Source organism: Falco naumanni, chromosome 4, assembly GCF_017639655.2.
Source record: "Falco naumanni isolate bFalNau1 chromosome 4, bFalNau1.pat, whole genome shotgun sequence".
NCBI classification, from domain to species: Eukaryota; Metazoa; Chordata; class Aves; order Falconiformes; family Falconidae; genus Falco; species Falco naumanni.
Genome location: NC_054057.1, coordinates 26,282,100 through 26,309,734, shown reverse-complemented (window position 1 = coordinate 26,309,734; position 27,635 = coordinate 26,282,100). Strand labels below are relative to the sequence as shown.

The window sequence follows — 27,635 nt, the reverse complement described above, 5'->3', positions numbered from 1 at the left end:
CTTTTTCTTTTTTTTTTTTTTTTCATTCCTTCTGCTCTCCAGCAACATTGTAGCTGGAGAAGAAAAGTAGGTGAGTGGGAGAAAGGTGAACAACACTTGCCACAAATCTCTGTGAAGGAAAAACTCTTACAACTCTTACAGTGAACATAGTGTTTGTTTTAATAATGCAGCATTAGTAATTTCCATCCCAGCTGGTAGGCAGTCTGCCTCCACTTTATCCAACTGCTGGCAGCAGAAAGATAAATACCAACTCGCTGGCATTCTTTCTTTAACTTCCAGTCAGTTGTGGGACTGAAGTCCTTGAGGCGTGACACCACCTGCACAGTGGGAGGAGGTGTGACTTGTGATGTTCTTTTTGTTTTGACAGCCAGGTACCAGTCACAGGAGGCTTAGAACCTGAATTTATGATGGTTGAATGTATTCCACCTTTACTGCGTTTTTTTGCTGTTTGTAAAAGGGCTGCAGCAGAGCCTCGATGAATCATCTCTTGTGCAATTGTGTGTTCAGATATAAATTCTGTTAATCTGCCTAAAATAATAAGGATTAATTACTAGACAAGGATATGATACACTGCTTGGGCAGCTTGCAATTTAGCTGGGTGTAAATCTTGATGCTCATTTAGTTTTTTCTTTCTGTCTTTGCATCTCATCCTGACAGGTGTGTGCCCAATCACTGTGAACACGGTGGCAAATGCACCCAGACGTGGGACAGCTTCAAGTGCACTTGCGATGGAACTGGATACAGTGGTGCCACTTGTCATAACTGTAAGCCATTCTGCAGTTTTTAAATTGCAGTGGAGCGGGGAAGACACGGATGTCTTTTGGTTGAAATGAAAAGTCAAAGTCTTCCTCTCTGGTTGTTAAAGATCCTAAAATGTTTGGGGTTTTTTTTAGAGGAGATGTTGGCTTAATCATGCTCCACCTTATCTACATAGGGATAGCACTGTGCTACGCCATGCAAGGGATCAAAGCAGTACAGCCCTCTTAGCTGGGTGTACTGAACACACACATTCTCACCAGTTGCACACTGGAGTTTCCAATGAACACAGTGAATCTGCCTGAAGCTGTTAGGGAGAGCTGCTGGCCACTGCTAGAGAGACACTGGCTCAGGTTGCTGTTCCTGAAGCATGTTTATATACTGATTATTGGCCATTCTGAAATCAAATTATTTATGCTGTGATGGATTTCTCAAATGAGAATATTTCCTATGAGTTCCACATGCCCTGCGTTATTAAAGACAGAGAAAACATAAAGGAAAGAAAGGAACACTTGCTCTTTTTGTAGGTTCTGAACAATGTATGCTGAGTCAGGAGTGTTTGTTTTCTTTGTCTTGTACCCTAAGTGTGGGATTTTCATCTGTGAAGTGTATTCTGCATCTTCTAGATAGATTAGAAAACTTATCCATTCCTTTCTTATCTCCCTTTTTTCTTTAGCAAACAACTTCTTAATATTAAGGAGAGAATAAAATGCTTCTGAAGGGGTGAAAAGTTGAAACAGAAGCCAGGATTTATAGAAATATAGATTTAGATTACCTTAACAACAATGTAAAATTTTATGAAAATAATAACAGAATTCTTTCATTTTTAACCAAAACTAAACAAACCAATGAAGCAATTTTGACAATTCACAGTTGTCTGGATTTCAACAAAAACTACTCTATTTTTTGAACATTTTCTTAATGGAATAGGGAATGCATTTGATATAAAAACTATTAATGCATGTATATGTGCACGTGTATGTATTGAATGCCAAAGTTCTCCATGGTCTGTCTACTGAACTGGTAAAGCTGAAAGTTAAATGGCAAGCTAACATTTATTAAAGAGAGATATTTAAAGTACCAATACCTGGATGAGAAATTTCATGGGCAGCCCTTTTTCCACCAAGAGTGATTGTGCATGGTGATGGCATGGTTGCATCTAATCTTGGAAAAGAAAACATGGAATTTACAGTGAGGTAATGTTTTTGGTGCAACAAAGAAAAAAATTCATATATTTTTCTGAAAGTATATTTCTTGATCTTTGGCTGATCTGTTACAGGCACTTGGAAAATAGGATTCCTGGGCATGTGATAGGCTGTTAAGATGTTTAACTGCAGAAATACACTGATGGAAGCTCTGTTAAGTATATTTTATCTGGTGAGCCTCTGAAAATAAGTATAATGTTAGAGGAAACACTATCATTTTGGATCCCACAGCCTACCAGCAGTGAGACTGCTGCAGCTGCATTCCCCTAGGTCCAACCAGTAGTGAGTCTGTAAATATATTCCCAGTAAGCATGCTCCTACAGAGTCCATATACAGCACATACACATATATATACATGGCTGGCTGTACAGCTCATAGAGTATACACATGAACACAGCACCAATGGCCCCATCCTGCTCATGTTTCTGGCTGACTGAGCCCACTAGTGAGAGCAGTGAACATGCATGCCCACACACAGTGGATCCCTCCAGCAGCTCAGCCCAGACACTCTCTCAACCCAGTGGCTCTCCCTGGATTCCAGACTCCACAGCTGCTGATGCCTGGACACTGGATGGCCTGGCAGGGTATTATTTGGCCTCCTTCTCCAGCCACTGTCTGTGCAAAAGTTTCTTAGATAGCTAAGCTTTTGTTTTGTTTCATCTTTGTGTTTAAAGAACCTAACTAGTTCTTACCATGTGTATTAATCCACCTTTAAAAGTCTTCTTTCTTACAAATGAGGGTGAGCAGAAAGTTATTCACCTGATAGTTATTCACCTGTCAGAATATGTGAAGTCTTATGCTTTTCTAAAGTATAGAATTTGATGGCACAGGAATGAGTGAAAACAAAAAATTATAGCATCAAAACCATATACTGAGACAACCTTAACTGCCTTTATTGAGCTGGCAATAGCTATCAATATTTACAAGTGCATGTTCCAGTATTAGATACAGCTGCAAATAATGAGAGGATTTGCTGATGCTTGCCAAAGGTTATAGTTACACTGTCCTGAGGTCCAGGGCCTCAGCTCTGCTGCGATGATACTGTCCCTACCAGTCCTTTCCTCCTTGTGCAGCATGCCTGGGGGTGCAGGCGTGCTCGTTGTGCTACTATTTGCTTTTGTGTTCTGATGTGTGTGGCAATAGCGGTACAAGAGAGATGCTGGTGGAGGCAGGAAGTTGAACTGATAACGGGTGTGTGGTATAAAAACAGCTGAAAGCAATTTTAAAAAGCATTGTGGGTTGTGTGAAAGGCTGTAAAATTTAGCAGATGCCATGACTCTATGGAGCAGGAAAGTGTTTAAATGCAGATAGCATTTGTTCAGTACCATTTAACTTAAATATATGATTACTTTACAAAACAAATGGTATCATACTCTGCAGTAAAATATGTATTTTCTCAATGTATGTTTGCGCAGTGGGTTTAACAGGGCATTTGTCAAAGAGGGTGGAGTCAAGACTATGTTAGTGGGAATGGTAACTCCATAGTTGGTGACTTTCATGAGTTGGGACTTTTGCTGAACTTCATGGAGTAAGCTAATTCTGTGTTACTGAAGGGTTTTTTTCAATGAATAGATTTTGCATTGGTCAGGGAATTCGATACGTTCCTGAGCTTTTTACATGAAACAAGGCAAGGCTTTGCAGCCTTGACTGAATTTGAGACTGCAGTTCTAGGTTACTTTGCAGTTGAAATTAAAGGACAAACTCAAGGAAAAAACTCAAGTAATGAAACAGAGAAAAATGTTTGCATAAAGTCCTTGTGAATCAAAATGGCTTTGCTTTACACAGGTCTGGTCATAATATATTTGTAGTATAGTAGTGAAAACAAAAATTAGTCTAGAGAGATAGAGAAATATGTATTCTGGAGCTGAGACATAATAGAAAGTATAAACCAAAACCAAAGGGCTATAAAAGGAAAAATTTCAAATCAATAATTCTGAAATAGAAACTTTAATTCATATTATCTCTCCAATTGCATAAATCATGTATGTACACGTGCCATTTAAGGATCATGAAATAATCTGCTTTTCAGAATAGGACATTGTTACAGTAAGGCTCTTCATCTTTCAAAGATACACCAAAATCTCCAAGCTCTGTGTGTCCACTTCCTTGTTATTTGTCAGTGGTTTAAGCAGCTATTCACAGAAAAAGATGTCTCTACTCCATTGTAAGTTTTTTCATCTAGCTACAGCTGTGTCCCTGGAGTCCAATGGTGAATGCACCAAAAATACTGGAAAGTTGTGTCTCTCATTACATGGTAAATACCCTAGAAATCTGCCAGGTTTCCTTTGGCGAACAGATATGCACTGCTCAAGGGAATACTGTGGCCTGGCAAATATCACTCTAGAGCGTCAGTTTTATCATTAGACAAGACTAAATGATAAATGAATGTATTTACGTAGAAATAATGACTTACAGTGATGAAACAGTTTTTCAAAATTAATTAAAAAATAATTATTAGGATTATAATTAAGTATCATTCTTACTAGCTTTATTGCATCAGCTATATTTTATTCCCTGACTAATTGACATTTACAGCCTACCAAAGGCTGACCTGCCATGCAGAGTTCTTCAAACAATATTTTTTTCAGAGTACACTAGTAAATTGTTCCTGGAGCCTTTGGAACAGGAAATCATTTTCCTTATTACGTCTCTTCTCTATCATGATCTACGGGTAACACCAGTCTGCTGCACCTTGCACAAGTTAATACATCTAGGTTTAGGTTCAAATGTGCTTCCTGCTGTTTACAACTGATTTAAAATGGAGTCATATAAATTTACAAATAATGTATGAAGATAAATAATGATCATTCAATCTCTTTGTGTCCAATCTTTAATATATAGCCTAATGCATATTTTCTCTAGAATCTGCATATAAGAGAAACACAGTAAAGGACTTGCAGACTTTACCATGACTATGATGTATCTACCTACTACCTTCTGCACAAACTCTGTTAGATTTAGGAAAAAGTCAAAACAACCTAGTTTGACAATATTTGCCTTCTCTTAATGATTTCCAGTAGCAAAAAGTCCAGTTTAAGATTAATCTTAATTATATCCGTTTTTACTCATATGAGAGACAAGTTCTATTCTTTAATTTCACCTTCAAACACACACTGTCCTTTCTTTTACATCTGTACAGCCCCCATTCCTTCAAGAATGTCGCAGGAAAGAGTTTGCTTATGAGTCTTCAGTTGTTGCATAAGAGGGACTAGCATCCTGCTCACAATCTGTTGCCTGTTAGTTCTGTAAAAGCAGTAGGAGCATTACTACCGTACACACATTGGTCCCTAGAGGCATTAATTGCATTGGAATAGACAAAGAACACAACTCCATTGAAAAATAACATACACATTTTTTACATTTTTATATATTGGCAATGTGCTGCCAGTTTGATGGTTGTGTTGTTTGGGGGTTTTTTGTTTGTTTGTTTTTTTTGTTTTTGTTTTTTTTTTACAAAATGAGTATTTGAGACAATGAAGTTATTCTTAGTTTCCATATAACAGACCTTGACCTCTGAATTTTCTGGCTTTGTCTTCACATAGCTGATTGTGAATAAATGTTACCCTATAATTTGGAATGTGTTTCAAAGTTAGAAAAGACTAAAGCACTAATGTCTTGAAATGATAAATACATTAAGTGTCACTGGCAGTCTAATGGGCATTGATATTTTTTGCTGGGAATATTGACCTTTCCCCTAAAATGAAATACTGCTTTAATAATGAGTTTAATAGTATCTAGAAATATATTTTGAGTAAGAATCATTTGTGATTCACATTGTAGAAGCTGTGATAATTTGGATTCCTGATTACTGCCAAAATCTAGAATTTGGCAGAAAAATTACAGAAACCCAAATGTAATCTTCATAGGCTGTGATCTTCAGCAAGACCTCAATCAATTGGTTTGTAATTTATTTTCCTGTATTTCCAAAAATGGGGAAACACCTGAAACAATAGACTGTCTACATTTAGAGTCTGGATAGGAAAGGATGGTATGGCAGTGATATTTTTCTGTCAGCAGTTTGGGAAATAGTTCCATAGCAAGAAAGAAAACACATAATTTGGGGGAAAAAAAAAAAATGCTCTAAGCTTTACTTTAGGAAAAAAAAAAAGAAAAGAAACTGTACAGATGTATAGTCATCCCAAAGAAGGAAAGTATAGTTTTGCACTTCACTGGAGGCTGGGGGACTTCTAAGAGAAACGTGGTTGTCTTTGTGATCTCAAACAAATTTGTTAGGAGACGTAAAGGCCTTGCAGTTTTACAAGCATATTAATGCATTATTTGATCAGGAAAAAAAGTTCTCTCAAGTCACAGATTATGTGTACGGAAGCATTTTCCTTTCTTACAGTTTAATGAAGGGGAAAGCATGAGTAAAGAATAGAAAAACACTAACAAAAAATGTGTCTGCTGCAATTAAAAATATGCAATGTCGCAGGGTTTCTTACTTGTTTAACCTAATCTGAGTGAAATAAGCCAGACTGTCCACTGAGGCTAAGGTTGTTTGGGTACTCGTGAATCAGCTTGTATAACTGTGGACACATAAATACACTAATTATTCTCAGGAGAATGTACAGGCAGCCAGAGTGCCTTCAGGCAGCAGCAGAATAATCATCGTCAGTAGGTAATCTGAATGTGGAGTGTCATTACAGACAAAACACAGAAAAAACCACTAATTTTTCTACTGTCTGACAAGATGGAAGTGGTGTGTATCATACTGGGTGCTATTGGAAGGCATTTGAAGGACAGTGCAACCATCAGGCACAGTCAACATTGGTTCACAAAAAGAAAGTCCTACCCAATTAATGTAATATCCTTCTACAAGAAGATCGTCTGCCTAGCAGATAAATAGATGGTGGTAGATGTAGTTTTTCTGAATTTAAGTAAGGCTTTTGATACTGTCCCTCACAGCATCCTTCTGGACTTCTCCAGCTGTGAGATGAAGAGGTAGTTGGTACCCTGGGTGAAGAACTGGCTGAATAGGAGTGTACCCTGACAGCCAAGAGCACAAACTCCATCCTGGGTTGCAACAAACATGTCCATTCAAAGAGGATCAAAGAATCAAACAAAAATGTATCAAAGATGATAAAAATGGAGAGAATTGTTATTATCTTTAAAACGTACTAAGAAAGTTTCTATTCTTTTCCTTACGACCCCTCCTTAAGATTGGAAGATTAAATTTATTCAATGAAAAGAAGAAAAAAGATAGGTGCAACTTCCTAAAGAAAGGTACTGAAGTGAAATTTGAACAGTCTTTCAGGAAGAGTTGAAGTTTCACAGGAAAAGTGAGAGGGACATCCCAGCTTGCTGGATAGTAAAAAGCTGAAGGATCTGTTTGCCTGCAAGAGGCCTAGAGAACGTTTACTAGCTCGTTGAAGAAGGAGTGAGTAAAAGAAAGGTGTTTCTGCTGGCTGGGCTTTCCTCATGTTAGTTTTTATTCAGACTGTCAAAGAAATATCCAGTTACTAATTTTCTTTCACATCTTTTGCTCCCAAGGAACTGACTGAAGTTTGGGTACATATTACCATGCCTGTCCTCTTGGTTAGACCACCTATCTAGTCTTCTGTGAGATGAAGGAACCAAACACAGTTTATAATTATTTTTTTTTCAGATAAAATAATGACAAATATCATAGTGGGCCATTTGATTTTTTGGCCCTCACTTCACATACATAATTCCCAGTATTGAAGAACAGAAGTTATGATCAGTACAATGATTTCTAAGGTATATAGAAGGTTATGTGGAATGTCCTTCAAAATGGTATTATAAATACTTTCTAAGTTAGGTTTTCAGAAATCCCCCATTTAAGATTTTATCCCCGTAAATGGTAACAGAAAAAAGATAAAACTATAGCCAAGTCTTGGTCCCATGTCTAACAACATTGAAATTAGTCTTGTTGCATTTGAAATGACTCTGTGCCTCAGCTGGATTGCTGCGTTAGTCTTGAATTTGGCTGTTTCCTCAGTATATCTCCTACCAGTCACTCGCCATGTGGTTTTTTAATAAACCTGGAGGTGAGTCACTGGGAAATGTCTCCTTTGATGCCTGGGATTTAAAGAAGCAGTGCTGGAAGGTCTGACTGGATGGGTCAGGCAGACGAGAAGTTTTTGTACAGCAGCGGCTGAGGACCCCGAGAGCACTGTTAGACCCTAACTGCCTGAGAGCACAGCAAGGTCCACTCGCCACCCCATGGGTCTGGACGCTCATCACCGCTGGAAATGGGGCACACTGCCCTGCCCTCTGCTCTCTTCTGGGCAGGCTCCTGCTGTCCTGGCTGGGCTTCCTGAATGGTCCCTGCACCTGGCCTGATTTTTCCTCCTGCCTGATGGTCTCCTGGGCTGTCAGCCCTGCTCAGACTTAGCCTGGGGACAGCAGGATGGTGGGATGGCACCCAGTCAGTGAGGGCACAGACTGTGCGGGGATTGTCCGCATCTTATGACTCGCCTTCCTTGCAGGACAGCTCTCGCTGCTTCTGAAATAGAAGTAATGTACAAATGTCCAAAGATTTGCTGCTTTTTTTTTCTTCTTCCCTTCCCTACCCCCCCGCCCCCCCCCCCCCCCCCCAGCTTTCTGATTAGATTCCAGAGAAGTGGAGGGAGCAATGTATTACAGCTACCACTTAAAAATGCACAGATATACTAGCTTTCAAGCATCGTTTCCTCTGCACATTGTTCCTGGATGCTGCAGTGAGTTACGCTGTGGCAGCCAACTGTTATGCTCGTACAAGCCCAGACTTACCCACATCGGGTTTGTGTGTACATCAACATTGTTCGCCACTTTTAATGCTTAATAAGAAGCAAACATTGTCTTAGTTTTCTCCTGCTACTTGCTTGTTTCCTTTGCAGAAAACACGCCTCACTCTTAAGCATTTCTCATCCTTGTATCTCCTGTGTGCACAACTTTTTGAAAGCAAATTAGATCTGTTGGTCTAGCTACTAATGAGACCACAGAGTGGATCTGCAGGTATGGTCACAGAACATAAGATCTTGTCACTAAGTCGCGGGAGGTTCATATTGTCCCTGGCAGCTCAGTTCTGTCTCAGGTGAACTTCCATGTCAGTACAATTTCTGACTTCTCCACTGCTATTTACATCTTGGCAGTTTATTTAAAACTAGCCATCCCAACAGGGGTCTTTACACATGACAGTATGCGTGCCTCCTTTTTAGAATATAAACTGAAACCCCTAACACCTCTTGCACAGCTCACTAAACACTTCATGGTGAGGAACGGCTTTTGTCCTCTATCAGGCAAGACTCTATTAGAGCAGAAACCTGGATAAGAAATGGGAGACTGTGACCCACCACCAAACCTGCTGTTCAGCTCTAATCTTATTTGTCAAGAGCTCTTGTTAACTTCCGTGGCAGTTTTATTACAGCCAGGCTAATGGCATTGAGTCCTGTCAGCACTGAGTCTTGTGAGCTTTATAAGGAAAAGCAGATTTTTATTAAAAACACCAATTAAAATCTATTTTGAATCAGTAAAGTAAAACCTGTTGCTTCCCTCTTCTTTCTTTAGTTCTCTGTTCTTTTTGCTTGGATGTTGGTAAGATAATGAGTGAGCCTTATAAATTTGTGTTTCATGTGTGAACTGTAGGAAAAAACCTCTGTCAGAATGACATAGAGGTCACAGATGGGATACCGTAGGAAATTATTTCTAATAAGATAAATCTCTGACTTGTGCATCTCTGTTCATAACTCTTATTGTTTTTACCATTGATGGCTTTCAGCCTTTGCATGCTCTGAGTTGCTTAGAAGTTTGTAAAAGTCAGTTTAAGTTGGTTGGTTTGGGTTTTTTCCCCTCAGTGAAATGGTATTAACTTTTAAAATCTTTTTCTAATGTTAAATTCAGGTTTTGATTTCTTGTGTAAAATATATAGGAAAAAAATATTTAGGAAAGATTTATCATTTCTGTCATACCTGGCTATCAGAAAAATTATGGGAACTTTTAATGTGATTAAATAATAACAATGATTTAATATAACTAAAGGGGGAAATGCCCAGTGTGACAGGGTTATGCACCCAGTATTAATAATGAAAGGACACTTTTAATTTTTGAAATAAAGTTCTCAATTGTTAAAAGTTGTGGGGAAGGGGGAAGGCAAAACATACTAACTTTTTTGAATAGGTAATAGATTTGCTATACTTACAACTTTGATAATTTGAGCTAAGTTGATGGGTAGTTCATATCTGAGTTGGTTTAGTACTGTGTTCCCTATGCAGCCCTTAAGACCAAAACAAATTCTTTTTTGGGCATTTAAATATTACATTGTCCTTTCGTGTCTGAGGGTTTACCAAATCCTTTCTCTGTAATCTTTCTAAGCTTAAGCATGTGAGCATATTTCTTATATGATTTTCTCCAATTTGAAGATATGGAAGAACCATAAATACTTTTGTGCTCAGAAACTGTACTACTCAAGGCATTCTTGTGAAAGAATATTCTATTCCAAAGACAGGAAGAATGCTGCTTTTTAATACACTTCAAGTGGAAGATACAGCCTAGTTGGAAACATCCTATATTTTGAGAAGGCTTGGCACAGAACTGTGTTCCCCTTCAGCTGCTCTGCAGGGATTTGTGTGCAAGGCTGCAACAAACTCTCACCTTGACATTTCTGAATGTTTGCCAGTGAAACATGATGTTTTAGTAAGCAGCATCTTGCACGAGCAAATCTTGGATTCCTGATCTGGGCCTTCTGCAGAAAGCAACATCACGATAAGTGCTGTAGGAGAGGAGCTGTACATGTGTAAGCATCTCGTTTGAGTGAGATTGAGTACAGGTCCAGCAGCCCATGGGACAGGGATTTACAGAAGGCTGCCAGCTCTTGCACTGAATTCCCAGTAACAAATTGAGAATTTCCATAAGTAAACTGGGCAACAATATGAACAACATACCGGGCTGAGGGTCTGCAGCAGAAAGCTGGCGTTTTAATGCATGTAATGCCCATTAACGTTGTTCATGGAAGACAGATGGTTTGAATTATATGAAAGAAAGAATGAGAAATAATACTGGAAACTCAAGCTGCTGGGTTTTGCAAATATGAGAGGAGCTTTCGGTAGGGCAAAACTTCAGTTGCTGCCCTTCCCCCCATCCTCAGATGTTAGAGGTGATTTGCCTCATTTGGGCTGATGGAGGGCAGCTGTGGTGGCCTGCACCAGTGCTTTTGAATTCAAAAGCTGCTGGCTTTTGAAATGCTCCCTGGGGACCCCTGCTTTAAAACTCTGTATTTGTGACCTGAGGTAAGTAAAGTAGATTCCAGGAGGTGAATAATGCTGTGTTCAAGCTCGGCAGTGTGGATGTGTGTCTGAGCAATGCTGATCTTGGAGTAATAGGGGGAAAAAAGTGAGGTGGAATTTCTGAAATCTCTAGAAAAAAGCGCTTGTCTCGTCTGCTCTTGATAACCTCTGAGAAAGTGCTTCCAACAGCGGGTTGTTCTCAGCCAGTGATGTTGGTATCAATTTATTCTTTTCCTATTTTCCCATACTCTGTGTCTGAACTAAACAAATGCTCAAAATTGCTGCATGTGCTGCAAACCCTCATTTCTGGGATATTTGTCTCTGCTGTTAAGAATGGATGTTCCCAAAGCCTGTTTATAAAGAGACTGCTTTTGTTTACAGAAGTTTATTAAAAGGATCATATAATCAATATGTTAGTTTCCTTAAGAGGCTAATCTCTTTTCCAATAACGCGTTTCGAAGGAAATGTCATCATAATTTATAATAGTCTTTGTGAATTCATCTTCTATTATTTATTACATGTTTTCAAAGGATTCAACATAATGCGTTTCTTTTCTAAGGTTGCAGACTATTATTAAATTACTTTTTTTATTAAAATGTAAATTTTAAAATGAGGGTGAAGTTGTTTGGTTTAGTCTGAGATCTTAATTTGATTTTTCATGTCAAACATAGAGGCCCCAACTCCTGCAAAATGGGGAAAAGAAAAGCTTTGTACTCTGTTAATATTTTATTCCTTTTTTTTATGTTTGAGGCTGTTGCAGTTTTGGGGTTTTGTACTTCAATACTTATTCTTTAAAAAATCATCTTGTTCTTAGTTTTGGTGTCATAAGTTATAGTTAATTCAGCTCTTACTAATTTATTATCTACTATAACTGAGAACTGCTCTGTACCAGGTGTTTATGAAACACAGGCTGTGTAATAAATTGGAAGCAACTTGCGTTTTTATTGTAAGTAAATGGATGGAGTCTGTCTTCAGGACAGAGAGGGCTGTAGCTCCAAAATGAGCAATAGCATCAGTACTGTTTGGTGAAGGTTAAGCGCAGAAAATGAGCATTAGGATGCAAAGCAGAATATGAATAGTCAACCAGCAGTAATTATGTTGAAATTAGAGTTATTTCCAGCTGATTTTTTTTTATCAGTTGAGGTGTGTGAGGCTGCAATTTGGTTTGGGGTTTTAGCTGTTCGTGCAGTTGGGCTGTTTATATGTAACTTTAGATTAGAATCAAGTGCCATCAGTTTTCAAGCCAATTTTCTACTAGGTGGGGGAAAAATATTTGGGATCCGGTGCAATAACAGTATGAAGTCAGGATCTAATTCAGAGCATTTTCAGTCCCTTAAGATGATGATTTAGTTAACACATTTAAAACTACCCAAGCAACGTGCCTGAATTGGAGCCTGTGTTTGGTAAAGCTTAGGTATTAGATAAGGGTTTTTTTGTGGGCAACTGTATCCTGTGCTCTATTGCTGTTCAGAATGCACAACCAAGTATTGTTTCCATTGTTAAAAGGGAACGTGTAATTACGACTAGATAACTTTAAAGCAGCTCATGTATGCTGTAAAATCAGAGTCAGAATTAACCATAACCCAAAAAGGACTCTGCATGTAAAGACCTGAAAATTAATCAGGTTTTTCTTAAACTTTTCCATTAAGACTATCTAGCATACTGCTTACTTGACTGTTAAAACACTTTAACTGGAAAAAAAAAAAAGCATTAAGGTGCTGATATTAAAATCCATTGATAGCCATTAGAAAGATGAAAAAAAGATTTGAAGTCACTCTGTAGTTCCAGGTTTCTCAGACATGTGAGAGAATGAAGTTGATGCGGAGTTCAACTGTAAAGGTGCACTGTAGTCAAAGTAATGAGAACTTCTTTGGATGTACATGCAGATATTTTTTATCTCACCACATATTTTTTTTAAAGATATATAAGAAACCTAAACTATGGGGACATACTGTATTTTTTTAGTTATGTTTGCCGTTATAATGGCAGTATGTAACAACAGATAGCCAGATGTTATCTAGGGCTTGTAGCATTCCCATGTAGATCACCTAGTGTAGAAAGATTTGATAAATTCTATGTTGTAATGAATTTTCCCATGTGTGAAAGGCAGTATGATCAATCTGATAGGACTGTGGATTGAGAATTAGCATACTTAAATTAGTCCTTTTTGTTAGCATTTCCCAGTGATGTAATTTGGGGACAAGTTATTTCTCTTTTTCACTTGTGTGGGTTTTTCTTCATTTGTGGGGTGTTTTTTTTTTCCCCCCTCATTTATACAATGGGAATAATGATGCTCTTTGTAAGTGCTTTGAGACTTAAGAAAAACACCACAAGCAGAAGAGCTATTTGAAAATATGAGAAGAAAGATTGCCAAAAAAGCCCCCAAACCCCATCTTTTCATTCCAAAAGTTTAATGAGAACAGTTGATCAGTGTAATATCAGACCCTCATTTATCATCTACCACACTGGGAACATGCTAGGTTGGTTGAGCTAATGTTTTAATTCAAAAACTCATTTTGAAAAAGCATACTCTTCCAAAACATTATGAAACTGTTCCTTGGTTTCCTGTAATCCCACAGTTTTTCCTGGAAGGGTGGATGATCTTTCAAAAGCTACTCACCACCTCCAGTTGCTGCCTCATAACAGTGTTGCGTTGTTTGATCCTGTAGGAATGTGTAAGCTACTCGGGCTACAGGTAGAAGTACAACAGGAAGAAAAGACACCCAAAGGGCTTTGTACTTCTCCCTGTGTATGTGAGAGGGGAAAGGGGCACAGTAAGGGCTTTGCCTGCCCTGGATAATCTGCTGGAGAAAGCAGAGACTTTGCAGTCAAATGTCATTATCGTAGGTATAAGACTGATGGCCAGTTACCCCAGTGTGCCTGAGAACTGAATTGCCAAGCCTGCCTATGCAGGAGCCACCCAGCTGTTCTGGAATGCCACCTTGAAAATGCAAAATTATATGGAGGCAGTTGGATTTAATCCTGAGGTGGAGGAGAAGCAGTGGAGCCCCTTTTCTGCAGTGGACTGCTTGGGGTAGAACCCGGAAGAGTCTTTTTAATCAGACTTCCCCTGCAAGGTACCATCACATCATTAGAGCTGACCCTTTTGGGTAGCTTCGTAGATTTTGTCCAGGGACAAAAGTGATTTCTTGAGGGATGTGCTTATGTTTTGTGCCTGATAGCAAGGGGAGATAGTATTGTATTGTACTTCTGCCGATGAGATTAAAGGCTGATCATCTCTCGGGCCTGGCTGGCAGCTCCGGCAGAGTGTAGCAGTAGTCTTTTGTCACAACCTGAAGCCATGAGGAGTGTTGCACTTGTAAGAGAAAATGGAGAACAAGGATAAGGAAAGCCAAAATACAGACATTCATGCAAAGGGTAACAAAACATGGCAGATCAGTTTCTTACTGCTTTCTTTGCTCTATAGCATTATTTCATGTGGTTCATATGGGATAAATGGGCATTTTTAAGTAGAGTGAAGCCCTGATATACTTTTTAGGCTTTGTATGCTATAATTTGCCTTAATACCTAGTATAACAATGCTTATCTTTACAACAGTTGGTGTGTGGCTCCAGTAGTAAATGAGCATAGAGAATAATTATTGGCAGTTCTCTTATGACACTTCTGTGTGGATGGCATATATTCCAGAGGGTATTTTTTTAATACAGCTTGGTTCTTGTTTATGAACACTGCTTTCCTCAAATATCATTATATTCATTTTTCCAGTATGCTCAATTTTCTTTACAGTGGAAGTTTTTTGCAGCTCTGCATGCCTGCCTTAGGAATCAATTGTCCACATTTGTCACAGCACTCTCAAACTATCAAGCTGCAACAAGGTCTTTTACCATCTCATGCCAGCACACTCTTCATGCAGTCCCTCTGCTGCCTTCTCCTCATCCAGGGCCCACTCTCACTTCTCTTGCTTCTTCCTCTCTCTGCTTCTTCCTTGGCTTCTCTCTCTTCACTGGCTCTCAACCACTTCACTTAACCAGCCACACCTGCACCTTATCTACATTGGCCAACCTGCTGCCCCCGAAGCCAGCCCACAGTTGTATATTATCAATGCTAATTAACCCAGTTTCATTCCACTACACACATTGACCTTTTCATGCAGGGGCAAGAACAGTTATTTATTTTTTTGCAGTTTTAATATGGTGGGGCTTTAAGCTTTACTCTCCTTTCCAATATGCTGTAATTTAAATGAAAGACAAAGCAGGGCAAGTTGTAGGACCAGAATCTGTTAGCAGAAGTAGGTGTTTGGTATCAGTCACACTTCATAACTGTGGCTTTACAATTTCACCTTAGGTTAGATGGCTAATAGTTATTGTGACTAATAGTTATCTTGGCTTGGCAAGTCTTCTGGAAGTAGTAATGACAGGTTATTATAACTCCTTAAATATTTTACTGAAGCCTGTGGAATCCTCTAGGTATGTTTACTTTTAGCTAAATTTACAATAACATGGAAGATGCTACTGTTCCATAAACATCAGGTTTGTGCTGATATTAGTAGAAGTACTTAAGTGTGTTGTAGTTTGTAGTCCTTTTTTCTCAGTAGAAGTCTTAGCCATACTACTTGCATGTACTTAGGTACTTAGCTGACATTTAGCACTATTCATTTTATTGTACTGGAACCATACAGTCTGTCTCTGAATCTCATCCCACAAAAATTTTTAAGCTGTGTATCCTTATGTAGCTTTTACATTAAGTCATTTATCACATCCATGTTCCCTAATCACTTGTTTAGAAAACTTGAGATTAAATTTTTTTGAGTCTGTGGTTGCTGTATTTTATATGACATGTTTTCAATATGCTTTTAGGTTCAGAAGGAGCTAGTAGATGATCTAAAGCAGAGAGGAAAACATAACATGGTGTTTGTCACTTTTTTTTATTTTTTTTATCTGCCACTGGTACTTCAGAGCATTACAAATATCACTGCATTTCTCAGATTCATGCACGGGCCAACTGAGCTACAAGGAGTTCTTTTAACTTTCTGAAATTCTTAACTATGCCTCTCGTTTTCAAACCCACTTGTTTTCTCCATTTTCATGTTTCTCAAATTCTTTGTTGTTGTCTATCAACTTCAACAGTTTGTTTCCTCCTTTTGTCATTCCTTCTCTAATCATCTGCTCTGATTTGTTTCCTCTTTTCCCAGTACTTGTATTTGTTTTCTTCCAGCAATTTTGATTGATGATGGATTGACCATCATCAAACACACTCTGCAGATTAGAAAGCTCTGCTGGACAGAAGCTGGGAGCTTCAGCCAGGTCTTGATCATTTGAACTACTTGTCAAGCTGTACGATAATAATCACAGAGAAGGTAGATGTGTGGAATATCAGTGTAGCTGAGTACAACCCACAGAATCAAGGCTCTGTTAGAAGTTAATTGCAACCATAAATAAAAGGAGAAATGGCCACAGAAGATAAGTCCTGTGTTCTGACCTACTATCATGTTTGAAATGTAAATGCTGTGCAGTATTTTCTGTTAGAAGAAAACCTGTCTTGCCAGACTGAGCAATCCAAAAGAGGTGATGCTGCTGCAGCTCAGATCCTGGAGCCTACCAATAGCAAGGCTAAAGATGTATTCCCAGCAGGGGCGCACACATGTGCTACATATATACATGGCCAGCCACACAGCTCGCAGACACTCAGTGCACCCACACAAACACAGACAGCACCAGCAGCCTCACCCTGCTTCCCACTCTGGCCGAGCAGGATGGAAGTCCATGAGAAGCAGTGTGTGTACTTACGTGTGCTTATATACAAGCAGAATCTCTCCAGCAGCGGGGATCAGGCACATAGGGGTTGTACATCCTGAGGACAGAAACTGGGGAGACTGGAATCAAAAGCCAGCTACTGGGAAAACTAAGGCAGCAGTTCTACTCCAGTTACTGGTAGGGCCAGTTGCATGCACCCCCCCTAGAGCGGGCCAGGGCTCCCCTGGCCCCTGCAGCTGACACTGCTGTGCTTTCACCCCTTTAGACACCAGGTGCTCTTATGTCCAGAGCTGACCCATAAAGACCCACTCACCCCTACTTGCTTCCAGGCCACTTGACTTGCTTGCTGGCTAGTCCAGCTTGATCTTGGCTAGTCATCACACACTCCTACACCTGCGCTTGCTCCAGTGCCTGGTGCTGTGGGCACAAGTGCCCTCTGACCTGGGTTCTGACCCCAGCTGCTGGCATCCACACCCACATACACGCAAGTGCACACAGGATCAAAAGCCCCTGGCCTAGGAAAGAGTTAGAAAGGAATTTAATGAGGAGGTGGGACAGACTGCACTGATCAGATGTAGGGCACAACCAGGCAAGCATACTGATCAGATGTTTACACTTACCCTTCCTTTTCTGCGCTTCTTCCTCCTCCAAATCACCTACCTCTCTTTTCCTGCCTTTGGTTCTGCCTCTAAATGTCCATTGTTCCAGTGAGATCCCACCCCTAGGCAGCAACCCTTTAGAACGGTATTGGGGAGAGCTGCTCCCAGTGACTCATGGTGATGGGTTCTGTGCCCGGACACTAGAGCCAAGGCTGTGCTGGGATAGCCCCAGGCAGGTTGGTTGTTGCTTGGGAGATCTTGATTTGGGTCCCTGTCTGGACTCGTGCAGATGGGCCTTTGATGGGCTGTTGGCTCCTGTGATGGACCTGGGAGAAGCCTGGCAGGGTGTTATTTGGGCTTCTTCCCTGCCACTGCATCTCTGAGCTCCTCTGTGGGTGTGCAGATGGGCTTATTTCACAGAACCTGACACTTTCCCCATATTCTCATCCCCTCGGTAAATAGTCTAAATTAATGCTCCACAGTGCTGCTGAACAAAGTGTGTGCCAAGCAGAGCAACCTCTAAGGTATCCATCTAACATGGTACTAATTTCACAGCTCATCCATTATGTGGAAAAGATGTGAAAATGATTTCCAGAAAGTTGCCAGGACACCATCATTCCCAATTGAAACTATTGGAGAGAAAACATGAAAAAAGGGACATAGAGCAGATGTTTCTGCTGATATTTTTATGGCAGTGTAAGAACTTGAATTCTGTTGGCATTCTGAGTTGCTTAGTGATTAATGGAAATGACAAAGATGATGCATTGGTTCTAAATTGGTGTCATGCTGATAGAGGACATTTTGATTGAGATAATGCAAGTACTGATATGAGCATTTGTTTTTGTAATGTTTTACTTTTTTTCTGTTGCTGGAAATTGGTGCTCAGCTCCTCTGGAAAACCCACCATTTAGTCTGTGTGTACAGCAGTTGTTTTCATAGGAAAGGTGCTGTTTGCTGGTGTTGTTTGGTTTTGTTCTTTTCAAACAAAAACTTTTAATGTGAGTTTTTAAGGAATCTTATTTTATATGACCAGTACTTTTGTTAATTACTTTTATTAACTTGAGAAGTTTTACTCCAGTAAAACTTGTATTGGGTAAGTACAGCCAAGCAAGTTACCGTATTTGCCTTCACAGGATTACTGATTGTGATGGGTTCAGATGTAAAAATGTCTGGGGAACTAGGGTGGGGAGGAGGGGGGACAGGGGAAAGAAATGGTGAGAACGACAACAACTGTGCAGGCCTGTAAAAATAAGACTTAATGACAGTCCTAGAAATGAGCAGGAGAGTCATGCATTTTGGGATTAATAATACTAATGACACTATAATCTCTTCTAAAGCTGTGTAATGAGAGCCTCTGTGCAGCTGAGCATTGCTCAGCATTGATGAGGAAGTTCAGGTCTTAAGACAGATAGAATGCTGTGATATCCAGAGCAGGGAAGAGGCAGCATGAACTCGGTGGGGAAAAATCCTTGGGTTTAATCTGTGTTTTTGCTATTTGTAGCCACTCACAGGCATCCTGTATTAAAATAAGACTCCAGGTATTTCTGTAACTTTGACCTAATTTTACCAGCGTTGCGTCCCTCACCTTGGCCCTTGTGTAAGTCACTGAGGTTTCCATTTGTGTATCTCTGTGCACTTCAGAGTGCAACCAAGCAGTTGTATTGCACAGCTGGGGAGGTGTAAATCCAGGGCTGTATCTTGTCTCCTCTGTTCCATTGCCCTGGCAATACAAATTCAGTGGGACTGGGAGTAGAAATCATATTTTTCCTTTAGGGGTATGGATTTATTAAACTTACATTTTTATACCAACCTTCAAGCCTTTCATGTGGGAGGGAGGCATAGGAGGGAAGAAAGGGGCAAGATGATATTGGCAGTGTTCCTGTTGTTTCTCAGCTGGAGAAGATTCAAACAAGCTGCAGGCAGCTCTGAAGCTTTCTGTGGCTGGGACCAGTGTGAGATCAGCACAAGCACAAGCGCGGTGAATATCTGACAGTTTCTTTGACCATCTTCCCCCTCAGGTGCCGTACCCAGTAATGCATTACAGCTATACAAATGTGCCAAACCATCCAGATTTCAAATGATAGCGTGCCATACCTGGAGATGTTTGGCATGACTTCTACTTGTGTATCCTTGAATGACTTAGTTCTCAAAAGCACCTCGTTAAAAATTGATGTCTAATAATACTTCTTTCTTGTGATGTCTGTAGGCTGACACTTACAAGAATGCTAATTGCCTAATCTATGGCTTATAATTTGAAATCACTGCTAAAATTGTTTAAAAATCCATCTTAGATCGGCCATTTCGATTTAAATTCATTTCTCTTTGCCCTGCCTCCCCCAGCCCAAAACAGAGAAAGAATGAAGTTGAGAAAGAAACAGAACCCCTTTTGGTTTTGCCATAAATGGGATGGTTTTCATCTGTATTCATAGCAAATACCTGGATTGCAATGCTGTGTGGTAACTGAAATTACAGTTTTCACCCCCATGGCAGTAATTTTCTTTGTTATCCCAGTGGCAAATAAAGTCATGCTCTATTTCTTATCCTGATGGCAACCCAGAATTCTGCTTTCTTCCTTTGTTACCACAATGGTAATTGTCTTGTTTGTCACTGACATGAGTGAGCCTAAAGTCAACTTGACACAAAACTGGCAAATTTCCACATATCTTATTATTTTTATTTTTTTCTTCTTTTTTAATTTCATTTCTGTTTCTACAGGGCATATGTGAATATTGCACTAATAATGAGATTCCTTTATAAGTTCATTAGCCCACAGTAGGAGGCAGAGGGAAAGCATGAGGCAGATATAGCAGCTGGGAAGGTGGCGATCCATAATTTCGGAGCTTTAAGAAGGCTGAAGCTTAGATCAATGGCAGCAGGGAGAAGGCTTATGCTCAGGCACAAAGGAGTTTTGCTGTGTTGGAAAGTTTTAGTGGCATGACAGCCAATGCAGCAGTGGACAGAAATGTACGTTAGTCCATCTGTAAAGCACTACAATACCTTCTGTAGGTTTACCTTCCCAATTAATTAAAAAAAGTGTGTATGTGTGTATTTATATAATTTTTTTATTTATATCAAATGCATATATTTATATATAATACATATACACAAAATTAAAGAATGATCTTTCTTTTGGAAGCTATTTTAAGGTTTTTGGGGTGCAGAGCAACTGAGGATTGGGAAGGGATCAGCTTAGGAGGGGTTAACCAACTGTAGAAGCAAACGTTGAGGACAACTGCTGGTTTAATTTTGTGACTTTTTTTTGTTTGTTTTAATTTAGCTTTGTAGAAGTGGGCTTTATTGCTGGCTTATTTATCTTGTAGTTCATTGCATATGCTTCTGTGAATAAGGAAGACTATTTTGGGATGGATTAGTAGAATCATAACTTGTGGGATGTGCAAATTAATACTGCTGTGCTGGGCATTGTCCATTTTCATATGCTGAGCTTCATGAGGAGATTGGAGAGTCCAGAGCAAAGCAAGAACAAGAATATAGCACCTAGAGAAAACAGCCTGTGGCCAGTATGAACAAACTTAACCTTTTTCTTGTGGAGAAGGCATTTGTATTACCAATAGAGAAAAGATGGCTGCAAAGAGGAGTACAATAAGCTATGGTCCAAATTAATTGTGGGTAGAAAGAGAAATTATGAGTTTAAGTTGCAGCAGAGCAGCTTCACAGTGTAGGGAGAGTGAGAGAAATACTGATGCTGAAGGACTGGTGGAGCTATAGGCTGTCCCGGCATGTTGAGGAATTTGTCATGGCAGATTTCAAACAGAAGTATGTCAAAAATGATACATGGATGTAGTTGAGTTTTTTTGTGGAGGGGGATTAGATTATCATTGAAGTTCGTCCCAGCCATTTGATTCTGCCATTACACTAATTATGATCATGAAAAAGATTTTGCTTTTTTCCTGGCACTTAATGCTCCAAATATAATTTAAGCAATTGAACAACCTTTTTCCCAAATAATCTTGTAGAATGATGTAATACTTAATGTGGTGCTAAGAGTAGCTGAACTAAACCCTTAGGCTTAATTTAACTTGTAGTTGAACTGCCAGAAAGTGAAATAATAGTGCAGTGTGTGATAGACTCTTAGTAATCTCACGTGGCCATAGTGAAAGAATGAAGTTTTGACCTCTTAGAATTCACGTGTTTGTCCTAGCCAACTAAGAGCAAACCCAGGGGCCCCTACGATGATTGTATTCCAGAAAAAAAACAATCAAATCACATTTTCACTCTGAAGGTGTGTGAAGATGCCAGGAGTTGTGCATGCTTGTGCTTTTGTGACTGCAATGGCTCGGTTCAGCTTCTGGCTGTGGGGGAGAAGTAGTACTTGATGTTCTACAACTGGAAAAATGATTGGCAAAAGCCATGTCATATGCAGCCATGATTTCTGGATTTGTTCATGGTACCTTCCAAGATTTACAAATTCTCTTATTTACAGTGAAAATTTCTAATTGCCTAATTGCATTTACATGTGAAAATTGCATTTTTACTGAGTGGATGTTTGTGTACAGCAACATTTCTTTAAACAGGAGAAAATAATGTTCTTGCAGATGCAACATGAGCACACCAATTATATTGCTCACAGGGCTTTAGAGGTTTTCGTTTACTGTATATTTGGCTATACATAAAGCCAGTAACTGCAGGTTTTCTGAGTTCCATTGTCATTGCTAATTAAGCAATATTGCACTGGCAAATGCATGTCATACTTGGTCACTTTTTTCTTGTTTTTTTCCCGAATACAAGTAATTTGGTTGTAACCAAATGTAGCATAAGTGAATCTAGAATTGTTATATTTCCTCAGAAAGAAATTTCTGGAATTTCTTTAGATCCATTTCCAAAACCAAACACCCAAAACAAAACCAAACCAAACAGACTTTCCCAAAGGAATTTTAAATCTCCAAGTGAATCTTTTTCTGTAGACATCATATGTAAGATGCGCGTAATGCTGTAGCTCATCAAGAAACTCTGTTTCCCTCTGGGACATAAACCTTATTGCTGTTACTGATATATTCAGGCACGATTTCCAGGTGCCCTTAGACTGGGCACAGAATCGCAGCACTGTGGCTAGCAGAGTGTGCTGGCATCTCCCTGCTGCCCTGGCCTCTCAGGGTGAGCGCATGACAAGCAGCCATGGCTGCTGCTTCCTGGCTTATGAAGGCTGGGAACCTGGAGGTCTGTAGCTTATTTAGATACAGTGTTATCTTATTAGAACCCTATCTTTTATTTAAAGTGCTATTTCCTGTGCTTTTTCTCATTGAGGTAGCCTAATTCTACAGGGGCATCCTAGCTGCAAGTACCTGAAATGTAGCGGTGGGGCTTGCGGTGAGCAGCTCTTGGCTGAAAATCCACTTTCTGGCCAGGCAGAAATTGATGTCTCTAGAAGCCCACTGGACATTTAGTTTGAAAAACTCTTTGTGCTGTTGCAAGATGTTTTTCTCTAGTTAGGATTTTATCTTGTGATTCCCACTACCACCTTCTTTTGCTCAGAGGAGGGTGCTATTTTCGCAAATATTTTGAAGATATTTTTAAATCATGAAGGATTATTGAAAAAGGGTCTTTGGACGTTTACAGGAACTGAAACAGGTATTTTATTGTATTTTTAACATTAACATAATTACATAGTAGGCACAAATAGCAAGAAAAAGTCCTGAAACAAAAGTCCTGGTTACATAAGAATCTTCTCTCTGCAGGATGAGATTGTGTTTGATGATTTTAATGCTTTGAAGGTCTTTTTAGGTGAGTGTGCCCACATTTAGATAAGTGGAAGTGTGTTGAAACAGTTCAAAACATTTTTAGGTATGTGTGCATTCTGTATCAGAATGGTGACGGTTTCTCCTTCAGCTTTAGTTTCCTCCCACTGTCACTGATTGATGAGTTGTTTTAGATGCTGCTGGTGGGTGGTTCTCCTCGATTTTTGAGTTGTAATTAATTTTAAGTTTCAGCTGTCACTGCTGAGGGCATTGGGAGCTTCTGTAAACTGGCAAAAAGGTGGAAGGGGAAAACCCAGGAATGTTCAGCAGAAGTTTCCAATGACATTGCTTTGCCAACAGAAAATGAATAAGGGTACCCTTAACCTTCGGAAAAGTGGCAAAAGCTACTCTGGAAAACATCTCAAGCTCATGATAATCAAGATCATATTAAGTTACGGTTCTCCTAATGAGTAAAGACATTTTAGTTAAATTTTCGTCTCTTTTGTAGGAAGGATAAGTACAGTAATAACAATTACAAACAGAAGAATTGTTTAGTAAGGAATGTGTGTGTGCATGCACACAAGAAACTGTGGAGGAATTTACATGCTAAAAATATACTTGTTATAACAGTGTTATATACATGTAGCTATGTTTTACTATAAATTGGATATAACTTTGCAATGCAGAGCATTTTTGAGAGTGTATTACTACAGTATGGATTTCTAGCAATACTTCCATCTCATTGTCATATCTGAAAGTGTTACTTCACTTTTCAAATGTAAGATGTAAAAGTAAAAGCTTATTAACACTTATTATTTTGTCTGATTTTAACAACGCTTGTGTACTTATTCTAAGTTTAACTATCACCAGGGACTCAAGTTTTTACTTTAGTTTACTTTTCCTGTTCTTAGGCATTATGAGTTTCAAACTACAGAATTTTTACATCCAAACTTTAAAAGACTGACAGGTTTGTTCTGGCCATTGCAGCAATAGTCCTTTGGAATAACAAGAACTTTGAAGTAGTGTTGCATCAGGTTGGCTTTTTAAAAACTTTAATAGACATGAAGTAGTAGATCAAATCAGAGATCAAATCAGCAGCTTCATATGTTCTTACTGCCAGAATACAGATCTCAAATTCAGAAGGGTTTTTGTTCGCATGTGTGACTTGCTTTGAGTTATGGTGAGATTTCCAGTTCACTTAACCTGTTCTAAAAAAGTTGTAACACACATTTCTCCACCATAAAGCACTGGAATAAATAAGGGTTGGGATATGTTTGTTGTAATATTGCACAGAAAGAAACTTGATAGAACAGAAACTTATGGTGTATATGTAGTTATATTAAAAATATTTTAAACATTTTTGCTTTTTAGGTGATATATCTTGTAATAAATAAAAATAAACCCTTTCTTTTAAAATAAATTGCTGGTATGCCATTTCAGATGCAACTATTTCTTGAGTAGGTTGGGGATTTTTTCTCCCTTTTCTGTTTCTTTCTGCTTTCAGCCCTTTTTCAGGGGCTCAAGAGTTGAAACCAGCTTGAGTGACATAAACCCAAGCACCTCACAGTCTATTTAGCTTTCATTATTTTTCTGAAAAGTTGAAAGTGATGGAAAGGCATAGCTGGACTTCCTGTAGTTAATGCACTGCCTACTTTTGTCACCTCTACTGTCATTTAATTCCATCACATCCTGTGAATCTGCACCTTTCCTATGCCCCCATAAAGCTGAGATTTACTCCTGCATTAGCAGCAGTTTGAAGGAATTTATCCCCTGCAGCAGCCGTATTCACTGACAGAAACAATGTATTGTAAGACACTCGTGTCACGCAGTGCAGACTATCCTGCTAGGTCTTCTTTTTATAAAGATCTTTGCACTATTTTTCAGCCCTAAAATTAAACCTGCCTTTTTTACATAGTGATGCAGGAGCTGTAGTTTTCCAAGATGCTACGGAAACTCTAAGGGAGCAGCATATAGGGAGACAGAGTTGCTAAATCCTTTTTGTCATTTAGCTCTTCTGCTTTCCAGAGATAGCCAGCAGCTGTGCCACCAGTGTGAGATAACTCTCTCCTGATCTTTATGCCACTCAGAAAGTAAAACAGGAGTGAGAACATCTGCTTCCTTCAATCAGTAAAGAGCCATTGAAATCTAAGAGAAGTTGACTTTTCCCAACTTCCGGCTGATAGTCTGAAGCTGGAAAAAGCTATTCTGTGAATTGGTTTTCTAAACTATTTGTTGTTCCTCAAATGTTTAAAATAGAGGATCCTAAAAAAATTGGAAATGTTCTCTTCCCCTGTCCATCAGCATCTCCTCCTTGGAATTCAGGTCAGCAGTCCTGGGGGTGGAAAAGAACCCATGAAGAAATGCATCAATGGAAACAGTATTAACGTCTGTGTGGCTACAAGGTTTTTGCTCCGTCTGCTTCCCTAGTCAAACTTTTCTAAGAGAAACATTTCCCCTCATGCTATGCTCAAGCCTGCTGTTGTGAATATTAGCTTAGTCAATGGTGAACTTCAAAATGCATTTGTAGTTGCTGTTGTCAGCTCATTAAAATGGCTGGATTTTCTGCCTAGACTAAGAAGCTTAAAGAAGCTTGATGTTTCACACCAAAAGTTGAAATGCGATTCTTTAATTATTATTTTTTAGATTTCTTTTTACTTCTTGTCAGAACACAGCCAAGCCTTTTCAGATTTTAGTGTGGAATGGATTTGGTGGTCTCAGTTTGATGTCTCAGTTTGATCTGTATTATTGAGGTGATTAAACTTTTAAAAGACTATAGTTTGTTGCTCTTTCCGATTTTCATTCTCATTGTACATGCTTTTTAGCTGGCTCTGAGATGTAGGATCACTGTTCTGATCAGGTTTTCACCTCTTATTGCTTGTGGACAGTTTTTGATGCAATATAAAAGCATGTCAAGTTAAGAGTGAGGAAGCCATTTGCAAGGTGGGTTTCTCCCCTCCTTCTTCTCAGAAAGAATACAAGTAACATTTGAGGGGAAAAAAAAATATCCAGACAGCTGGAAACAGCTTATTTTGTCATCAGGGCACATGTGAGTTTTAGCTTGGAAGATTGTGAAATTTAATACTCTCCTGAAGTCCCTTAAGAATATATATGCTGTGTGCTTGGACCAACTACCAAGAAAGCAAATACACTTCTTGGCATTTTTACTTCTGATGGCTTGAAGAGCAGAAATCTATTGTGCTTGTGCCTTCAGTTCTCGCTCGCTCTCTCTCCTATTCCCTGTATGTAGATATATGCAACCATTTCTCCTTATTTGCATAGACTTCATATCTGAATCTTGCATTTTTCTGACTTGTCCTCTCTTGGTTCTGTTAAATTTTTTGCTTCTTTATTGTAATCTTTATCAATTTTCTAATTTAAGCTATTTTGATTCTGCCATGCTCTCTTCCTTGTTGTATTGTGTTCTGTGTTTTAATGTACTCAGGTGGCTTCTAAAATGATGTTCCTTAAGTGTTTGCCCTTTCATCTATTCTAGGTGTTCTTGGAGTTTCTTAATTTCTATTTTCACCTGTTCTTCTGTCTTACTAACAACCTTTTTGTGCAGCATTTCAAAAACCCATTTAAAAGAGGTACTGAATTATAGAATGATCCTGTATTGTCTTCCTTTCTACGTCATCTTCTACTTTGACATCTTGGTATGATGTCTTACTTTCCTCCCCTTCACAGTTGCCTTCTCTGCCTGGCGCTTGCCACTTTTGTTCTGGTGTTTGCATTAGTGCCTACCCTTTGCCATCTGAAGTCAACAAAACGGTCTATTTCTGTCATCAAGCATATTCATACACCACAACATGATAGTTTGCTGTTTCCTATTGCATCTTAATAACCAGTTATTCTATCAGTATACTAACTTCACTTACCCCTTTGCTGTGTTTCTGTACACCTGTTAAGTGATTTGTATGTTAGTGTTCCTTGCACGAGAACCTACCCTTTCAGTTTTGTTTATTCCCTTGAAGGTCTTTAAGTATGATTTACATATGGATAAAACCTGCCAAAACCTATCACACACTCATAAAACCACTTTTCACAAGGTGAATTTATCTCTAAAACCTCATTCTTTTGTCTTTATTTGAAGAATGATCTTAATTTCTGCCATTTGGTGTTCAACGTAATGTTGAAGCTTAACAAATGCTGAAACGTTCAAAAGCAGCCTTTTTTCAAAAGTCCCGTGTTGTAATACTAGTAACTACCTACCACTCACTCTATTTCTCCTGTTCCAGAAGAACAGAAGGAGTGGTGTATCTAAACCCTTTAGTTTCTGTAAAAATATTCAGCAGGGATAAATGAGTGTCTGATTAAACAGTGACTTGGTTTTGTCTTCCATATAATGCTCTTCAGTATTTTTTCCTGAATTGTAGTAGTATCTCTGTACAAAGATTGGCCTGCCTTTTTGAAAGGAGCAGACTTAGGGAAAAACGTCATATGGCCC

At 39.1% G+C, this 27,635-nt stretch overlaps 1 protein-coding gene across 2 annotated transcripts in view; it reads left to right on the top strand.

The window, feature by feature from the left end:
* Positions 1–27,635, top strand: part of CNTNAP2 (contactin associated protein 2) — a 1,145,700-nt gene that overhangs the window by 743,857 nt on the left and 374,208 nt on the right. For both annotated transcript variants that reach the window (XM_040592035.1, XM_040592036.1), the window contains one exon: positions 658–764. In XM_040592035.1, the coding sequence (XP_040447969.1) occupies positions 658–764 (107 nt within the window). The remainder of the gene's footprint in view (positions 1–657; positions 765–27,635) is intronic.